The sequence below is a fragment of the Diabrotica virgifera genome, chromosome 8 (assembly GCF_917563875.1).
Source record: "Diabrotica virgifera virgifera chromosome 8, PGI_DIABVI_V3a".
In the NCBI taxonomy this organism is placed as follows: domain Eukaryota; kingdom Metazoa; phylum Arthropoda; class Insecta; order Coleoptera; family Chrysomelidae; genus Diabrotica; species Diabrotica virgifera.
In genome coordinates, this window is record NC_065450.1 from 24,981,911 (window position 1) to 25,001,676 (window position 19,766).

General features: G+C 34.2%; 3 protein-coding genes across 4 annotated transcripts in view; 1 reads left to right on the top strand and 2 right to left on the bottom strand.

Moving 5' to 3' along the window:
• The window catches only part of LOC126890693 (uncharacterized), a 233,973-nt gene that overhangs the window by 140,735 nt on the left and 73,472 nt on the right, over nucleotides 1-19,766 (bottom strand). The window lies entirely within an intron of this gene.
• The window catches only part of LOC126890695 (zinc finger protein 664-like), a 76,750-nt gene that overhangs the window by 14,637 nt on the left and 42,347 nt on the right, over nucleotides 1-19,766 (bottom strand). The window lies entirely within an intron of this gene.
• LOC126890691 (uncharacterized) lies at nucleotides 15,199-19,490 on the top strand. 2 transcript variants are annotated; one of them, XM_050659839.1, is made up of 4 exons: nucleotides 15,199-16,261; nucleotides 16,322-16,438; nucleotides 16,511-16,627; nucleotides 16,686-19,490. In XM_050659839.1, exons 1-4 carry the CDS (start codon nucleotides 16,234-16,236, stop codon nucleotides 19,040-19,042), a joined length of 2,619 nt encoding a protein of 872 aa, XP_050515796.1. In that variant the 5' UTR covers nucleotides 15,199-16,233; the 3' UTR covers nucleotides 19,043-19,490. The 2 variants fall into 2 exon arrangements, with proteins under 2 accessions (XP_050515796.1, XP_050515795.1); XM_050659838.1 differs by having other exon boundaries at nucleotides 16,322-16,627.

Below are 19,766 nucleotides of genomic sequence, written 5' to 3' on the forward strand. Positions count from 1 at the left end.
TCTCTCTTTTGCCTTTCATAGCCACAAGGCTATACATTTCCTTCTTGGTTTTTTTTTGTAGACCACTTTCAGCTGATTCTAAAAAAATTAAAATGAACGGTAATTTTTCTATTCTTTACAATTAAAAATCAAAAGAAATAGGTACTATTTACAGGTAATAATATGCATGCATAAAAATGATTCGTTTCATAAAGAATAAAGAAAATTGAAAACGGATTTTATAATACTTACAAAATTGTTTAAACAAGAGATCCAGCCAGAGCCCAGAGCAAAAACTAGCAGACAGTACAGCAAAAAAGCCACTAATTTCCATTTCCCACACCCCCTTATCGATGCATTTTTTTCCAATCAAAATTTTTACTAAATTTTTAGGTTATCGTTATCGGTTATCTCAGGGGTGGCCAACCTTTTTAAGTCGAGTGCCAATATGAGAACAAAAAAAATTTGGCGTGCCACTAAAATTTTTCGACATACTAATATGGATACTATATATTAATAATATACGGTACAATATGTATTTCTTATGTAAATTCCACATTTTTCCGTTTAGTCAAGATAGTGGAGGTTTAAAAAATAACGTAATAAGTAAAACATAACAACAAACTTACTTTATTGTTAATAAAAATAAAATAAAAACGTTAAACAAAAAAACTTAAATATTTTCTTATTATCTAAAATTCAAATTATTAAACAGTTACTTATTTAATGTGGTATTTGAACTTGTATTTTTTTAATTAATTCATCTATATTGGGGTTAATTTCGGAACTAGCCAACAGAATTAGATTTTTTAAATGCATGTCAGTTAATCGTGACCGATATTTTGATTTTATTATGTTCATAATAGAGAACATTTGCTCACAAACGTACGTTGAACCAAATCTACAACAATATCTCAGAGCTAACTCGTGTAAATTAGGAAAATTGTTTGCTGGTACAAATTTCCAAAATTCAATATAATTGGGATCAGTAACAGTTGAAATAATTTCCCTATATTTGGTTTTTAGTATAGTGTGGTTCTGTAAATCAATAATTTCGATCTGTATTTCAGCTGAGTAACAATTGATATCTTGCAGAGAAATAGAAAAAGGATTTATGAAAAGGTCAACATTCATTTTGTCTTTTTGAAAATCTTCAAACCGGGTATTGAATGAACCTAGCAAAATAGATATAAGGTTTTTAAATCTGTCATAATTTGGAGTTCTACTGACCTTGTTGGCTAATTCCTGCATTAAGAGGATCGGTACGTATTTTCGGCTGCAATGCTATTCAAATGGGGATTCATTTTTTTCGAATCCTGAGAAAACTAATAAGTATTTTTGAAAAATTTAAATGCAGAATGAAAGATTACGTTATTAGCGAGGGCCGAAAGTCCCTGAGAACTTCTATAATGTTTATTTTAATAAGTTACAGGGGTGAAAAACTAAGGAAAAATTTAGTGTGATTCTTAATTTCAAATATCTCATTCAAAATAAACTTTTTATTTATTCTAAGGGACTTTCGGCCCTCGGTAATAATTTAGTTTTTCATTCTGCGTTTAAATTTTTCAAAAATATTTATTGGTTTTTTCAGGATTCGAAAAAAATGAACACAATGCCGTGGTAATATTTTCCAAATCTGTCTTTGTCTTACAACGCACTCAGCCGAATATAATATTGTCAGCATATTGTCAGTCACACACTGACAATCAGTGACAATTTTAAATATTTGACATTGCATCGGGAATATTTTGAGAAATTGATTAAATATTATTGATATATATATATATATATATATATATATATATATATATATATATATATATATATATATATATATTGTATTTGATAAGTAATTGATTAAAGACGTGAACTTAATAAAAAGTTATTTATTGTGTATTATTTGTGGAAGATCCAAGCAGAGAATACATCAGATATATCCTGTGATCCAAGTATTTTTTTGTTGAGATGTTCAAAATTGTAAGCGTTCCATAATAACAATATATTATTAAAAAATCACTTTAACACTTTTCCTCTTTTCTCGATTGATTATTAGTTTTTGTTGTACAAATAAATTATTACAATCACTGAAAACATAGTTTGTGAAAAAACTATCACATTTATTAACTGAATTAATAATTTGCAATTATAAAAATAACAGTTATCCAAGAACATTCAAAAGCCATCTTTTTAAATTAATTATGACATTTTCAAGTAGAATGACATTCTAGTAATGTTTACATATCCATACCAGTGTGAATTTTACTACACGTAATTTGCCGTGTAAAGACAGAAAAAGTAGGGATACACGTAAAATATTTGCGAATTATGTACCCATAGCCTTAATGTGAAATGTGTCAATCTCTGTTCTCCAAAATCGTTACAAAAAAGCATAAGTTTATTCACAAAAGAAGATATATGACCAACTAGAGTAGGAAAAATACAATTTTTTCCCTGTAATCTTAAATTTAATTGATTTAAATGTCTCATAATATCAGTGAGAAAAGCTAAATCCCAAAGCCAATCTTTATCATTAAGCAACGAGCACTCACTGGGTAGTTCATTGTTTTCTTGCAAATATTTTAAGACGCACTCCTTCAAGTTCCAGAACCTTTCGAGTGCATTTCCTTTGGAGAGCCAGCGCACACTGCAATGGAGAAGTAACTCTCCATCTTGCTCCGTTTCTTCCGCGAACAGTTCTCGAAATTGTCGTCGATTCAATGCCCGAGCTCGTATTTTGTTAATGCAGCGTGTTACAGGGTCAACAACAGATGACATGTTTAGGTCCTTGGCACAAAGAGCTTCCTGGTGAATAATACAATGGTACTTAAAAACTTTTCTTCCCAAATAGTTTTCCAGTAATGTAACAAACCCCTTTAGTCTACCAACCATGCAAGGAGCTCCATCTGTACAAACACTATCTAATTTTGACCATTCAACTTTGTTGACTTCGATTACGTTTTTACTGTTGAAAAATGTCCTCTCCTGTTGTTGTGACTAGTTGGCGCAAATCCAGAAGCTCTTCGGCATTTTCAAAATTATCATTGGTATAACGGACAAAAATGCTTAACTGCGCATTTTCTGTGTTGTCACAACTTTCATCCAACGCTAAAGAAAAGAATTTGCAGGATTGTAATCCACTTATAATTTGGGAAACAACATCCTGGCCCATATCATCTATACGGCGCATGACTGTATTTCGGGATAATGCAATATTATCGACCATATTTTTGATCTTTACATCTCCCACATTTTTAGCAAATATTGCCAGACTATTTTTAATTATCTCCTCTCCATCAGAGTAGGCTTTTTTCTTCCGGGCTAACAGCAGAGAAAGTTCATATGATGTTTTAACCATAGTTTCCATTTCATCACTTCTCTTCTGAAACAGTGACTGTTGGCTGGCTAGGGTTTTCTTTTTTTTTTCAATAAAGTCGGCTCGCAAATGTGAACCAATAGGATATTTGTTGCTGAAGTCCTTATGCAGTTGTTTATAATGTCGTTCCAGGTTAAATTTTTTCGGAACTGCTACAGACAATCCACATATCAAACAAACAGGCTTTGAAGTATTACGATTAGTAAATAAAAATTGTTCTTCCCAAGCAGGTTGAAAATCGCGAATTGCAATATCATCTTCGTATTTTCGTTTTGAAGTCGAAGGCTTACTCGTGGACATATCGAACAAATACTTTAAAAATTTTAAAGAAACAATGCGCGATGACAAAATGTGCACATACAACGGGGCAGTTTAAAATAAACTAAGCAAGGGTAACGCAGTCCTATTGCACATTACGACAGCTAGGATCACGTGCACCAATCGCAGCAATATCGCTGGCCAGAGGATGCAATGATGCCGCATCTATCGTAACTTCCGTAAACCTACCAAGTTTCTTCTTATTATTTTTTGTTTTTCAAGTTTTAATTTTTTTGAAAGTTTTTTAATCCAAAACGCTACGCGTGCCACTGATAGGACTCAATCGTGCCACAGAGTGGCACGCGTGCCGCGGGTTGGCCATCCCTGGGTTATCTTATCATGAAAACGAAATATAAATATATGAAATGTGATGACCAATGACCACGCGACGCTACATAGATACTCGCGCGGCAAATTTGAAAATGAACGCAAATTGAATAGTAAATGGCCTCTCTTAAAATCTTGTAATGGAAAATTTTACCCCTCCAGAAAGACATTGTTCATAGAATAGGTATCTTGTGGTAACTTTCCACCCATAATTTAATCAGATAGATGTTCACGGAATACGGAATAGAACGGTAGTAATACCTACATTCCTGGAATGTTTTGTGTTGTTAGGATTAAACTTTTATTTTAATTATTCTTGAATATTTCCTATTGTTAAACATTGTAACCAATAATTTACAAATAAGATTTTCATTACATTACATAAAATCAAAAACATGTTTTGGATATTAAACTATATAGTTTATAATTGTAATAATTGTATATACAATTTTGAATTAAGATTTAATCTTTTCGATTTAAACTACAGTAAAACCTGTGTTACCGGCCCCCTGCAAACACCGGCCACCTGTACTAACGGCCAGTTTAAAAATTCCCCAAACCAATTACAGTAAAACCTGTCAGTAACGGCCACTAAAAATGAAAAATCTATTGGCCGATATAGAAAGGTGACCGGTATTGCCAGTTTTTGTAGTCTAGATATAATTGGTTTGGGGAATTTTTAAACTGGCCGTTAGTACAGGTGGCCGATTTTATCAGGTGGCCAGTAACACAAGTTTTACTGCATATCTAGACTACAAAAACTGGCAATAACGGCCACCTTTCTATATCGGCCAATAGTTATTTCATTTTAGTGGCCGTTACTGACAGGTTTGACTGTATTTCATTAACGTAAAGTTAACGCGTAAGTTAATATTTTATTGAATTATTTTGCTATTTGATCCCGTAATTGGTATAATGTGTCCAATATAATATATAAGCGTTCATAAAACGTCCGTATTTCGTCCAGTATGGACGTCCAAAGGACGTTCAACGTCGGACGTCCATATTTATTCCTTCCGAAGGACGTCCAACATATGGGACGTCCAAAGGACGTCCGTTTATAGTCCATGGACGTAAGGACCAAAAATGGACCTATTTTGGACGTCCAAAGGACGTCGTGTGCTATTAGGGGAGTATCCCATGCCTTTTAATGGATAATTTCTATAATTTATTAATGCTGACTGAAGGTCTGCATGCTTTCTTTCATCTATGGTTTTCCTTAACATGTTTTTTGCAGTTGAGACTGCTTTTTCTGCTAATCCATTTGAACGTGGATAGTTAGGACTACGAAAGATCAAGGTAAAGTTCCAATTTCTGCTAAACTTTCTAAATTTTTCACTATTATAAGGTATGTTGTCAGTTACAAGAAAATCAGGTGATCCAAATCGTGCAAAAACTGTCTTAATTTCATCAATTACTGCCTCAGCACTTTTGTCTCTAATGGGTAATACCTCTAACCAGTTAGAATATGCGTCAAATAAAACTACGTAACTTCTACCTGCATATGTGAAAATATCAGACCCTACCCTTTCCCATGGCCTTTTAGGTAGTGGATATGACAATAGGGTTTGTTTTGGGTTTTTTCTAGCAAATTTTTCGCAACTCTTACATGCCCTTATATATGATTCAATATCCATAGCCATACCAGGACGATAATAATTTGGCGTGCATGCGCTTTTGTTTTTTCTATGCCTAAATGTCCCTCATGAAGTAATCCTAGAACTTCCTTTCGTAATGAAAAAGGGACAACTAATTTATTGTCTAGAAAAAGAAGATCATTAGTTATAAATAGATTCTCTTTTATTTTGGCGAAGTGTCTCACATTCTCTGGAATCTTATATTTTTGCTCTGGCCAGCCACTGATGATAAAGTCAAAAACAACTTGTAGTTGGGGGTCTGCTATTGTCTCTTGTCGAAACTGATTTTTTCGTTCCTCAGATAACGGTAAATCATTGACAATTGAATGAACCACAAACTCTATCTCTGTATCAACAGATCTTTTATGGTTTTTTAGAAATGCCCTTGACAGTGTGTCAGATATGTACATGGTTTTTCTTGGTTTTTATGACACAACTAAATCATAATCGAATAATTTTAACCTCATTCTCAGGATTCTCGGGGAAATAGACTGTAAATCTTTTTTAAAAATCGATTCCAGTGGTTTGTGATCACTATGAACTTTCACACAAGTTCCATAGACAAAGTAGTGAAATCTCTTTACTGCAAATAAAATAGCCAGGGTTTCCTTTTCTATTTGAGCATACTGCTGCTCAGTTTTTGTAAGGCTTCTAGATGCAAAGGCCACAGGTCTACCTTCTTGCAACAAGCATGCCTCCAGTCCCTCTTTTGATGCATCTGTTTCAATTTCTATTGGTTTTTTTGGGTCAAATACTGCCAAGATTGGTGAGTTAGTCAACAGATGCTTTAGTTGATCCAGTGAATCCTGATGCTCACTTGACCACTGCCAATCTACATCCAATCTGATATGTCCTCAAGTACCTTAACCATTGTTTAATTAATAAGACCACTGTCGATGGAATAATTCATATTTATTACTAATATGTTATTCAATACATTTTACATTCAGTTTTTCTATAACTACTGTCTTTGCCCCGTTGTTCTCTGCCCTACCTGTCAGTCCGCATGGAACATCACCGCAGAACAGTAAGTGCCAGATGGCCATCTCTCTCAGAGCTACCAACTCACTTTAAGCTGTGTTTACACTTAAAACATCCCAACTTATCACCCTCACCCTTAATTTATATCTACCCAAATATGATTAATATGATTATGTAAAACCTAACTGAACAATTTTTTTTTTTTTTTTTTTGACTTACTCTAGAATGAAATCATTGTATTTCTTTGGCATATTTGTAACGCGTCTGCTTCTACCTGTTTGAGACATATTATCAGATGGATAATCAACAATAATGTTTTGTTCATTATCTGACCTGTAAACTGTATCAGTTGATGATCTGTTGCCAGTGTCTGAAGAAGTAGCCATGTCCAGCAAAACTGGCTCACCTTGGGTTTCCATCGTTAACTTCTCCAAATTTGATTCAGATTGTGTTATACTCTCACCTACCGGATGTACTACGTTTGGTAGTTTTATATATTGAAAGTCATTGTTACTGTCAAGTTCATTTTCCCTGTTGTTTGCAAACTCAGTGCTACACCTGCCTACCTGATTCGTATGACGCTTCCATACCTGACCACTATCTAATCTGCAATAATAAGTTTTCTTACCTACTTTATTTATTATTTTAGCTGCCACCCACAACTTTCGGTTTGTTTCCCTATAGTCTCTTACCATAACCCTTTCTCCTATTTCAAAACATCTTTTCTCCTTTATAGAAATATTTTGCTGTTCTTTACTGGGCTTTTCGGCCATCATTGATATTCTTGTTCGCAATGATCTATTATATACAAGTTCAGCTGGTGACTTTTCTGTTACTGGGTGTTTTGTGTTGCGATATGTTAGTAAATATCTTGATATTAATGTAGACAGTGGAATACCAGAGTTTCTTGGATCATCTAGGGCTGTTTTCAGCTTCATTTTAAATGTCCTGACATACCGTTCTGCAGCTCCGTTGCTGGATGGATGGTAAGGTGCCCCTGTTAAATGCTTAATCCCATTTTTCTTAAAGAATATTTCCATGGTTTTGTCAACTAGTTGAGGTCCATTGTCACTCACACATAACCTTGGTAGTCCCATTCTGGCAAAAACTTCCCTTAGTTTTTCTTGCGTTTCTGCTGCTGTCGCCCTACTCATAGGAAATACCTCTACCCATTTGCTGTAAGCATCCACCAATATTAAGCACAACTTGCTTTTTAATTGCAAAAAATCTATATGCACTCTGTCAAATACTTTGTCCACTTCAGGCCACGGTGAAAACTCTGATGGAGGGTTGTCTCTATTCTTTAAACATGGACCACAACTTTTTACCCTATGCTCTATGTCGGAATCTATTTTAGGCCAGTAAACATATGATCTCGCTAATGACTTGCACCTGACTATTCCAAAATGTCCTGCATGGAGCTCATCGAGGATTTGTGGTCTTAGACTTGATGGTACCACAATACGATGTCCCCACATTATTATGTGCTCATCTAAATACAACTCTTGTCGTTTATGGTAAAATGGCATTATTTCATCACTTAAATGTTTGGGCCATCTTTCCGTTTTAATATACATCTTTATTGCCCTTAAAATGCCATCTTTGTCTGTTTCTTCTCTAAGTACTTTGTTGTTAATTGGCCAGTATTCTATAGACTCCGTGAAATGAATATATGTCATTCCTTCCGCTGGTTCCTCTACTGTTCCCGTAACCTGCACTGGTGACCTTGATAAATAATCAGCTACAGGATTGTTTATTCCCTTGATATGTTCAATACTGTAGTCAAACGATGACAAAAATAAAGCCCACCTTTGTATCCTGTTTGCGGACATTTTAGGGATGCTCCTGTGTTCTCCAAATAATGCAACTAGCGCTTTTTGATCTGTCCTTAATTTAAACTTATTACAGCAGAGGTACTGGTAAAATTTATTTATGGTAAAATGAACTGCTAAAGCCTCTTTTTCAACTGTAGAATATTTTTTTTCTGCTGGCATGAGAGTTCTTGACACACATGCTACTGTTCTCTCCTCTCCCTCTTTAACTTGGCTTAACATGCCTGAAATACCCTTGTCACTTGCATCTGTTGTTACTATTATTGGAAGGTCAGGGTCAAAATAAACTAAACAATTATCTGATGCTATTATATCTTTTATAATATTGAATGCCCTTTCACATTCTTTTGACCAGAAAAACTTTACATTACCTTTTAAAAGCTTGTATATTGGTTCTAAGATCTGGGCAGCCCGAGGTATAAATTTATGGTAATAATTTACTAGCCCTGTAAAAGCTCTAACTTCTGTTATATTTTCTGGTTTAGGTGCATTTATTATTGCAGCAATTTTACTATCTGTTTTCTTAAGGCCTTCTTTTGATATTTTGTACCCCAAGTATTCAACTTCCTCTTTAAAAAATACACATTTTTCTTTACAAACTGTCAGCCCAGCCTTTTCAAGTTTGCTAAGAACTTCCCTCAAGTTAGTCATATGTTCTTCTGCTGTTTCCCCCGTTACTATTATATCATCTAAAAAATTTGTTACATTTTTCATGCCCTTAAAGAGATTTTCAATTTCTCGTTGAAATATACTACTTGCTGATTTTATTCCGAATGGTAATCTTTTAACTGCGTACAAACCCCTGTGAGTGTTCCACGCTAACAACTTACTTGATTCAATATTTAAGGAGAACTGCATATAAGCTAGTTGTAAATCAATTTTTGAAAAACGTTGACCTTTTTTTAGTTTATTCCATAATTCATCAATTTTTGGAAGTGGATATTTCACATCTTCTAAATGTTTATTTATTGTTGTTTTGTAATCCCCACATATTCGTATTTTCCCATTTGATTTTTGAACAAAGACTAAAGGTGTTCCCCAATCTGAATTGTCTATTAATTCTATTACTCCCTCTTTCTCTAACCTATCTAACTCTAACTCTACCTCTTTCGCATAGGCTAAAGGAACAGCTCTGTGCTTGCAAAAAACTGGTTTAGCATTTTCCACAACTTTAATTGAAATTTCCTTATGATTAAAGTTTCCTAACTTACTAGTAAATACGTTTGAAAAACTGTTTATTAGATCTAGAATTTTACTATTACTTACAATTTGATTCATCATTTCAAGCCTAATATTGAAGGCCTTTATCCAGTCTCTCCCTAGAATATTTGCAGAACCTTTTTGAACAACGTATAGCTTTACTGGTATTTTCTTGCTTTTATAGCCCATATCTATTATAAAATATCCCTCTGGTGAAAAGACACTACCTTCATAACTTTTTAGCAACAGATCATCACTGGTTAGCCTAAAATGAGAAAAATTATTTATATATGTTTCTTTTGTGATTGCACTTATACCAGCGCCACTATCAATGATCATCTCATATATTTTGCCTTCAATCTTTACCTGGATTTTAAAGGGATTGTCTACCTTGACTTGTACATGGCACAGATCAACAATTCTTGATTCTATGCTGTCTAATGTATAAATGTCCTCTTCCGCCTCACTATCTATAAAATTAACACTATTTTTATGTGCCAAACAGACCCTAGCCAAGTGCCCAATTTTTTTACATATATTACAAATGTAATCTTTATATTTACAACTATTTTTGTGTTTATTTCCACATATCTTACATTTCGACATCTGATTGACACTTGAATTTACATTGACGTTTGAGCTGCCATGCATTGTCCGCCTTGTCCCATGTTGCCAACCTCCATCCTGTCCCTGCCGACGAACTCGAGAACTCGACGATGACGAAGCTTGCTGATGATCTATCACGTGAACATTTACAGTTGACCTCGAGCTTGTTTTTGAAGCCATAATAGCATTTTCTGTCTTCATTGCCAAACTCACCATCTGCTCCACCGTCGCCTTTTCATCCTCTTCGCATAATCTGTCGAGAATTTTACTAGGACACATACCACTCACGAACTTATTTAGCAGCACTTTGGTTAGATCTGCCCCAAACTTGCACGTAACTGCAGCACTTCTTATCCTAGCATACCAGTCCGCTATTTTTTCCTCAGTTTCTTGCCGCAGGTCAAAAAATGTACATCTCTCTCTCCATGTACTCACTTGACCTCCGTAATGGGTAGCTAATAACTGTGATAATTCTGCAAATGTTTTGGTTTTGGGAGCTTCTGGAAAACATAGATCTCTCAACAAGGTGTATGTGGGTGCACTTACCGAACTGATTAGGATCGCCACTTTAATAGCTTCCTCTTCAACCCCATTTGCCACAAAATGTTGTTCCAATCTTTCTTCGTAAATAGTCCACGGTTGTAAATCTGGAATAAATTCTTCGAACTTTTTGTTCGCCATCTTGATTCACTAACAAAGGTACCGGACATCGGTTTACATAAAACAATTAGTATTTACTTCGTTACCACTTTTATCCTCGTCGCCATTGATATGTCCTCAAGTACCTTAACCATTGTTTAATTAATAAGACCACTGTCGATGGAATAATTCATATTTATTACTAATATGTTATTCAATACATTTTACATTCAGTTTTTCTATAACTACTGTCTTTGCCCCGTTGTTCTCTGCCCTACCTGTCAGTCCGCATGGAACATCACCGCAGAACAGTAAGTGCCAGATGGCCATCTCTCTCAGAGCTACCAACTCACTTTAAGCTGTGTTTACACTTAAAACATCCCAACTTATCACAATCTTGTCAAGTTTCTTAACGGGGCAGATATTTTTGATAGGCTTGGCACGAACTTGGCTACATATTTTACCATTCCTAAAAATCTTGCAACATCTTGTTTGCACTCTGGTGTGGGTATGTCTAATATTGCTTTGATATATTTATCACTTGTTTTCACTCCATCCTTTGAAAATATCTGACCCATGTACTTAACACTGGTTTGTTTGAACTGTACTTTCGACTTATTGAACTTTATGTTGTATTTGGTAGCACAGTCAAGAACCCTTTTTAAGTTCCTGTCATGTTCTGCTTCTGAGGCACCAGTGACTATTAAATCATCAAAGTAAAGGATTACGCCTTCAAGATCTCCAAATATTCCAAAATTCTTTTTTTGGAATACTTCTGGGGCTGAGCAGATACCGAAAGCCAGTCTATTAAATTGGTACCTACCAAATGGTGTACCAAAGGTCAGTAAATCTGCACTTTCATCATCCAGCTCCACTTGCCAATATCCATCCTTCATGTCTAAAACAGTGAAGAATTGTCCCCTACCAAGTAAAGTTACAATTTCATCAACAGAAGGAATTTGAAAGTGTTCTCTCTTGATGGCCCCATTAAGTTCTTTTGGATCAAGACATAATCGTAAGTCCCCATTTGGCTTTTCCACAATGACAAGTGGGTGAACCCACTCTGTTGGTTTATCTACCTTTGTTATGACTCCTTGTGCCTCAAGATCACGCAGTTTATTTTTTAAACGTTTTCGTAAAGCATGGGGAACCCGTCTTATGGTGCTTATTCGAGGTTTGGTATCTTCCCTCGAGGTTATATGGTGTTTTGTTGGAAATTTTCCTAACCCTTCAAACACATGTGAATATTTTGTTACTAGATCATTTAAACTGTTAAATTTAGAACTTACTAATGAATCTACCCGTTTGATTAAATTTAATTCTAGACATTCCTTAAACCCTAGCAAAGGAACCTGATTTTTTGTATCTACAACTACAAAAGATATATCTTTTTTATCATTTTTAATAACACAAGTTAATGTAACTTTCCCTACTGTTTTAATTTTAAAATTTGAATCCCCATATATGATACTAATGATATATTAGATTTACGGATATGTGCTGTTGGGGCTATTTCTTTGAGAATACATAAAGGCAAAGTGCTTACCTCAGCTCCAGTATCTAATTTAAATGACACAGGCTTATCATTAACATAAATATCAGCTGACCACATATTTGGTCCAAGTTTGTGTTTACATTTAGAGTTTACTGACCTGATAAAATACTGATGTTCACTGCCATCACTTTCACTTCCCGAACTGTGCACATCACTTTCACTGGCTTCTGTCACTTGATGCACTTTCTTCTTCTGCTCTTTCATTCTCTTTCTTGGACTTTCTGGTTTCCTTGTCACACTGCTCCCACTAGGTTTATGGTCTTCTCTGCAAACTTTTGCAAAATGGTTATGCCCTTGACACTTGGCACATGTTTTACCCCAAGCTGGGCATCGATCATCTCTCACATGATTGTATCCACATCTGGTACACACACGAGTATGTCTTGGTTCTCTTCGTTGAACTGCGTTTATTAATGACTCATTTTGTAACATTTTAGACTGGTCTTTACTTATTTCTATCGCTCGACATATGTCAACTGCTTTCATTAGCGTTAAGTCTGACTCTCTAAGCAGTTTTTCTTGTGTTGCTTTGTTGTGTATGCCCATCACTATTCTATCTCTAATCATCTGGTCTTGTTTGTCATACTCTGTTGTTTTAATGGCTTTCCGTAGTTCTGTAACAAATGAGTCAAAGGGTTGCCCTTCTTGTTGGCTAATACTGTTAAATTTAAATCTTTCAAAAATAACATTTTTCTTTGGTGAACAATATTCTTCAAACTTCTTTTTAACACAAGTTACTGTTCTGTCTTCATCTTCGGCAAATGTGAAGGTGTTGTACAGCTCTAATGCCTCATCACCCACCAGACTTAAGAGAACTGCCAGCTTTTTACTTTCTGGTTTGGAGGTTAGGTCCGTAGCTATCATAAATAGACCAAACTTTTGGCTAAATTTTCGCCAGTTTTCAGATATATTCCCGTCTTATATTAGAGATTCAGGTGGCTTAAACGTGGATTCCATGATGATACCAAGAAATAATACTCACGTTTTACAAGCTTACAGTTGAGTATATATCCAAACAAGAAATGGTTTCACCATGCTAAGATTATCACACCTGACACCATGTATAAGCCTGATGGAAGGTGTAATGAATAAAACAAATACAATACTATATTAAATAATTATTGTATGTTTAACAAGTATCTTAGTTCACATTTTTACATGCCGGTAACAGGTAACGCTAACCTAACAAGTAACAACCCTGCACCTAACTCCTGTCACTGTCACCTCGCTGTCAAGTCATCTTGTTACCAACATGAATAATATGAATCCTAACTCTGTATCATACATCACACCTGACACCATGTATAAGCCTGATGGAAGGTGTAATAAATAAAACAAATACAATACTATATTAAATAATTATTGTATGTTTAACAAGTATCATAGTTCACATTTTTACATGCCGGTAACAGGTAACGCTAACCTAACATCCTAACAAGTAACAACCCTGCACCTAACTCCTGTCACTGTCACCTCGCTGTCAAGTCATCTTGTTACCAACATGAATAATATGAATCCTAACTCTGTATCATACATCACACCTGACACCATGTATAAGCCTGATGGAAGGTGTAATAAATAAAACAAATACAATACTATATTAAATAATTATTGTATGTTTAACAAGTATCATAGTTCACATTTTTACATGCCGGTAACAGGTAACGCTAACCTAACATCCTAACAAGTAACAACCCTGCACCTAACTCCTGTCACTGTCACCTCGCTGTCAAGTCATCTTGTTACCAACATGAATAATATGAATCCTAACTCTGTATCATACATCGTCCACGTCCCCAAAAAAGACATTTCAATATCGAGGCTGAAGACGAGCCTCTTTAAGATCCAAAACAAAATTTTAAAGTTAACTTCTATTATTATGTATTGGACATTGCCATTGCAAAATTAAGTGAAAGATTTGAAATGTTGAGGGAACATAATTATAATTTTTCTTTCGTGGAAAATATATCGAGTTGCAGAAACTCTGAAGAAAACTTAAAAAAACACAATGTTTAAATTTCCAAATATCTAGCGCATGGAAATAGCTCTGATATAGATGGCGAAGATCTGTTTCATGAGTTAGAATTGTTACCAATATTTTTTATTAATATAGACACAACTCCACTCGATATTCTAAGTTATATGATATATTCTTAAGTTATATGATATATTCTAATAATTTACTCTCAGTTTTCACAAATCTTGCTATTTAACACTTCCAGTAGCAATAGCTGCAGGAGAAAGGTATTTTTCTAAATTTAAATTGATCAAAAATTATCTGCGCTCAACAATGGACCAAGACAGATTAACAAACCTGGCTTTAATAAGTATAGAAAAGCAAGTAAAACTAGATGCCACCTAAGCAATAAAAACTTTTGCCAACTTAAAAGCTAGAAAAGTTGACTTTGATATTATGTACTTTAAAAAGTATGGTATAGTGTTATAAGATTAATCTTTTTTGAATACTAACACCATGTTTTTAATACATATATAAATAAAGAAAGCAAACATAATTAGCCATGTTTTTAATACATATATAAATAAAGAAAGCAAACATAATTAGTTTTAATTTTACCGTACCCATAACCTATATATAATCTTCTGACAAAAGGGGGCGCAAAGATAAGTCTTGCACCCCGGCACCGTGTAGGCTTAAGACGGCCCTGCCCACTCCTCTTTTGTATGCAAATTGACAGGGCGTAAGCAGGTCTTTTATATCTCTGGTGTTTGGGAAAAAGGGCTTAAGTCAGAATTTCCCAAAAAATTTTTTTGATGCCTTCTGGACCAAAAAAATCAGCTCTTTTTATTGGTACAAACGGTTTAAGTCTACCACATTATAATTCAAAGTTATTCACCGTGATATAAAAGTCACAAACATGATTGTTCAATATGGTATGGCAATAAGACTTAAGTCAATTTATGTCTCTTGTACCATATATTGGCGAATAACTGCTATGATCTAGAAGGCATATGTCTTGACATAAGCCTTGCTGATCTTAATGATCTAGAAGGCATATGATCTAAAAGGCATATGTCTTGACATAAGCCTTGCTGATCTTAATGATCTAGAAGGCATATGATCTAGAAGGCATATGTCTTGACATAAGCCTTGCTGATCTTAATGATCTAGAAGGCATATGATCTAGAAGGCATGTGTCTTGACATAAGCCTTGTTTAACATAACATAAATGTTTTTAAAAAAATATTAAGTATACAAAAAGCCTAAAAATAAAAGTTTTGGCTAATAATAAATAATAATAGGGACATTAGATATATTTTAATTCCTTACAAAATAGTTATCTATTTTCTAGCACAGCACTTTTTTATTTTAGTTGTATTGGCAAAATCCGCAAATATTTTGTATCTGATGCATACTTATGTGTCAAATTACTCATAAACATTCCTTAGTATTTATACTACAGTCGACTGTGTGCTGTGTAAGTGTTTAACTTGGCATTTTGTATTATTTTGTTAAACCTGTTTTTAACAGCCTAAATAGTTTATTTGAACAATAGGAGAGTTTCAGTTTATTAATAGTATATATTTTTAAAAATTACTATCAAAATGAAAAGAGTTGAAAAGATAATGGCACTCGTACATCATAGTAGTTTAAGGGGTAAGTATTGAAATATTTCCTTTAAAATTTGTTTGGCATAAACTAAAGATTATTGTTTTGCATCTACTTCGTAAGTTTTATTGTGACAGTAAAATAACATAAGAATAATATTCCTTTCAGATCAAGCCGTTACTGAAAATAACGATGATTCTCAGCCATGTAATAATTCGATGACCAACTATGCAGCTATTTCAACAGGTATTATTAGGCTATTAAGAGGCGATTTTAAATACTAATAATATTTTTTTAATATTCTAGAAGAAAATAATATAGAGACACAACTTGAAACAACAGCAACTGAAGTACTTATTGATATTGATAGAGCACATTTAGCATGTATCACTGCTTCTGTCGACCACATTGAAAGCTCAAAAGGTATGCATGACTATTATTGTACAACGTATACGAGGTATAAAATTGCAAATACTAATCATGTAAATATTTTAGAAAACATTGTCAATCCACAAGTGGAGAAATTAGAAGCAACAGGAATAATATTTGTTGACATGGGTACCCTTCCTGCTGAGGAATCTTCTAGTAATTGCCAAACTGACATTTCAAAAGGTATGATTATTTTACAAATTCTTTGGAGTAATTTTTGCAGCATTTTTAAATATTTTAGGAAACATTGTGTATTCACAACTTGAGGAAAAAATAACAGAAGTGATTGATATTGCTAGTCTGGACGTTTATATTTTACCTGAAGGTGAATTAGTAACTAATAATTTAGTAGACCAGACAGATGTAGCAGAAGATGAATTAGTAACTAACAATTTAGTAGACCGGACAGATGTAGCAGAAGATGAATTAGTAACTAATAATTTAGTAGACCACACAGATGTAGCAGAAGATGAATTAGTAACTAATAATTTACTAGACCAGACAGATGTAGCAGAAGATGAATTAGTAACTAATAATTTAGTAGACCAGACAGATGTAGCAGAAGATGAATTAGTAACTAATAATGTAGTAGACCAGACAGATGTAGCAGAAGATGAATTAGTAACTAATAATTTACTAGACCAGACAGATGTAGCAGAAGATGAATTAGTAACTAATAATTTAGTAGACCGGACAGATGTAGCAGAAGATGAATTAGTAACTAATAATTTAGTAGACCGGACAGATGTAGCAGAAGATGAATTAGTAACTAATAATTTAGTAGACCAGACAGATGTAGCAGAACCTCGTGATACAAGTACAAATATTAAAAAACGAAAAAGAGGAGTGGGACCTTGGGTTCGAGTTGTTCGAAAAGAAAGAACAGATAAAAAAAATCGTGGAGACAGTTATGTTACTGTAACAGGAAAGCATGTAGCTCAAAGAATGGTAAAAGAGACATTGAAACCATGTAGATCGAAATGTGCAGATTTCTTTACCTTTGATGTAAGGCAGACAATATTTCAAGAATATTGGTCACTTGGGACTCACGATAGGCGGACACAGTACATTAGTGGCTTAGTTACGTGCAAAAATACTATGACAACAAGAAAAAGAAATGAAGACTCAGCCAAATCCAGACAAGTCACATATACATACCATTTAGAGTACAAAGGTGAACGTCGTGTTGTATGTAAAACGTGTTTTATGGATATTTTAGATGAAAAGGAGAAATTTGTAAGAATTGCATTAACTAACAAAGGTAACCACAGATCAGGTATTACAGATGCAGATAAACGAGGAAGAAAATCACCTGGAAACAAAAAAACCGAACATATGAGAGAGTTAATTATAAATCATATTAACTCATTCCCGCAATACGAAAGTCACTATACTCGCAGAGACAACATTAACAAGTATCTTCCCAATCATCTTAGTTTGAAAAAAATGTATGAACTTTATCGCGAGGCAGTAACTGAGCCAGTTTCTAGGACCCTATACGAGGAACAATTTCACAAAATGAAATTAAAATTTAAAGAAAGAAAAACTGATACGTGTCACAAATGTGATGTATACAAGATGAAACTGGAAGTTTGTGATAATGAGGAACAAAAACAGATGATTGTGGAAGAGACCAATTCACATCATGAGGCAGCAGACTTAGCGTATAACACAAAGAAAGAGGACAAAGCAAGAGCTCAGATTGATCCATCCATTAAATGCTACACCTTTGATTTACAGCAGTGTCTTCCAACGCCAGATCTAGAAACCTCTGTGGCATTTTACAAAAGGTTGTATTGGACATATAACTTGACCATTCACGATTGCGCTACAGGCAAGGCATCTTGTTATTTATGGCACGAAACTTTAGCCAAGCGTGGCGCAAACGAAATTGCATCGTGTCTCTATAAAGAAATAATGGATTTACCAGATTCAGTCAAAAAAATTATTCTATACTCTGACACATGTGGAGGACAGAACAAGAACTCACACGTAGCCGCTATGTTTACCTATCTATTACAACAGAAAAATACAATAGAAGAAATTCACCACAAATTTCTAATACCCGGCCACACCAGAATGGAATGTGATGCAGATCATTCTTTAATAGAAAAAAAGAAAAAAAAGAGTGCTACTTTAATAGCCCATCCTCACGACTGGTCTACATTAATTAGATGTACCAGTAATAAATTTAAAATAGTAGAAATGGAACAAAACGAATTTTTGGACTTCGCAGAACTTTTAAAGGGTCCATTAGTCCAAAAACACAAAAATAACAGCGGTGAGCGTTTTTTATGGCGTGAGTGCCAATGGTTGATTTATGGCCGGATATTCGGTCAATTCGATTATAGTACATCACTAAAATCTGATACACCTTTTAAACGTATGTCGTTAAGAAGGAGAGGTCGCGGTCACACAATTAATGTCACTTCTGCGTACACGGGTCCTCTTCCTATCACAAAAGAAAAAAAGAAAGATATACTAGATCTAATTGATTTAATACCTCCGGTATTCCATCAATTTTACAGGGATCTTCCAATTTCCCTAAATATACCGGAAATTGATCCGGATCTCGAGGAAATAGATCCAGAGATCTGAAAGACTTTTGGTATAATAATCATTTTTATTTTCTAGATCTGGTTTACTTTTTTATTTTTATTAATAATTATTTGTTAAAAAACATATTCATTTGTCAATATTTTGTCAGTAAAATATTTAATGCTGTTTTGGTTTTAATTACCAATCCATTTTAATCACTTTCAATGGTAGATACACAAAAATATAGATATAGAAAAGTCGCGGTCAGTAGGTCTTAAGTCAGTAAATAGTAAGATCTATATGTCTTAAGTGCATTTAAAATATTAAAAATCTACGAAAATCGTCTTCTGGCTATAATTATCATTTTATTATGGTAAATTGAATGGTACTGTTGTACTAAATTGGTTAAAGGTAACATGTGCGATTTATAACAATTTTTGAAACATTCAAGTATTCCCCCTGTAAACTTTGATTTTATGACTTAAGCCCTTTTTCCCAAACATCAGAGATATGTAGCCACCATTCCAGCCTACGTTTTATCATACGTTCGAAAGTTTTTTGCACAAATGATAGCAGAGAAATCGGTCTAAACGAATTGGCCAAATTAGGGTCTTTACCTTGTTTAGGAATTGGTGTGATTATAATTTTTCTAAAGTCTTCAATGCATTCACCTGCAAGCATCTCATCAAAAATTTGTAGAAGAAACGTTTTTGCTATAATTGGTAGGTTCTCTAACATTGGATACTTTATTTGATCAAAACCCGGGGCAGTACATTTTTTATTT

Coding starts and splice junctions, on each gene's coding strand:
- LOC126890691 (XM_050659838.1), top strand. CDS start 16,234: ATGACCAACTATGCAGCTATTTCAACAG. Junction 16,262..16,321: donor CTATGCAGCTATTTCAACAG/GTATTATTAGGC, acceptor TTAATATTCTAG/AAGAAAATAATATAGAGACA. Junction 16,628..16,685: donor CCAAACTGACATTTCAAAAG/GTATGATTATTT, acceptor TAAATATTTTAG/GAAACATTGTGTATTCACAA.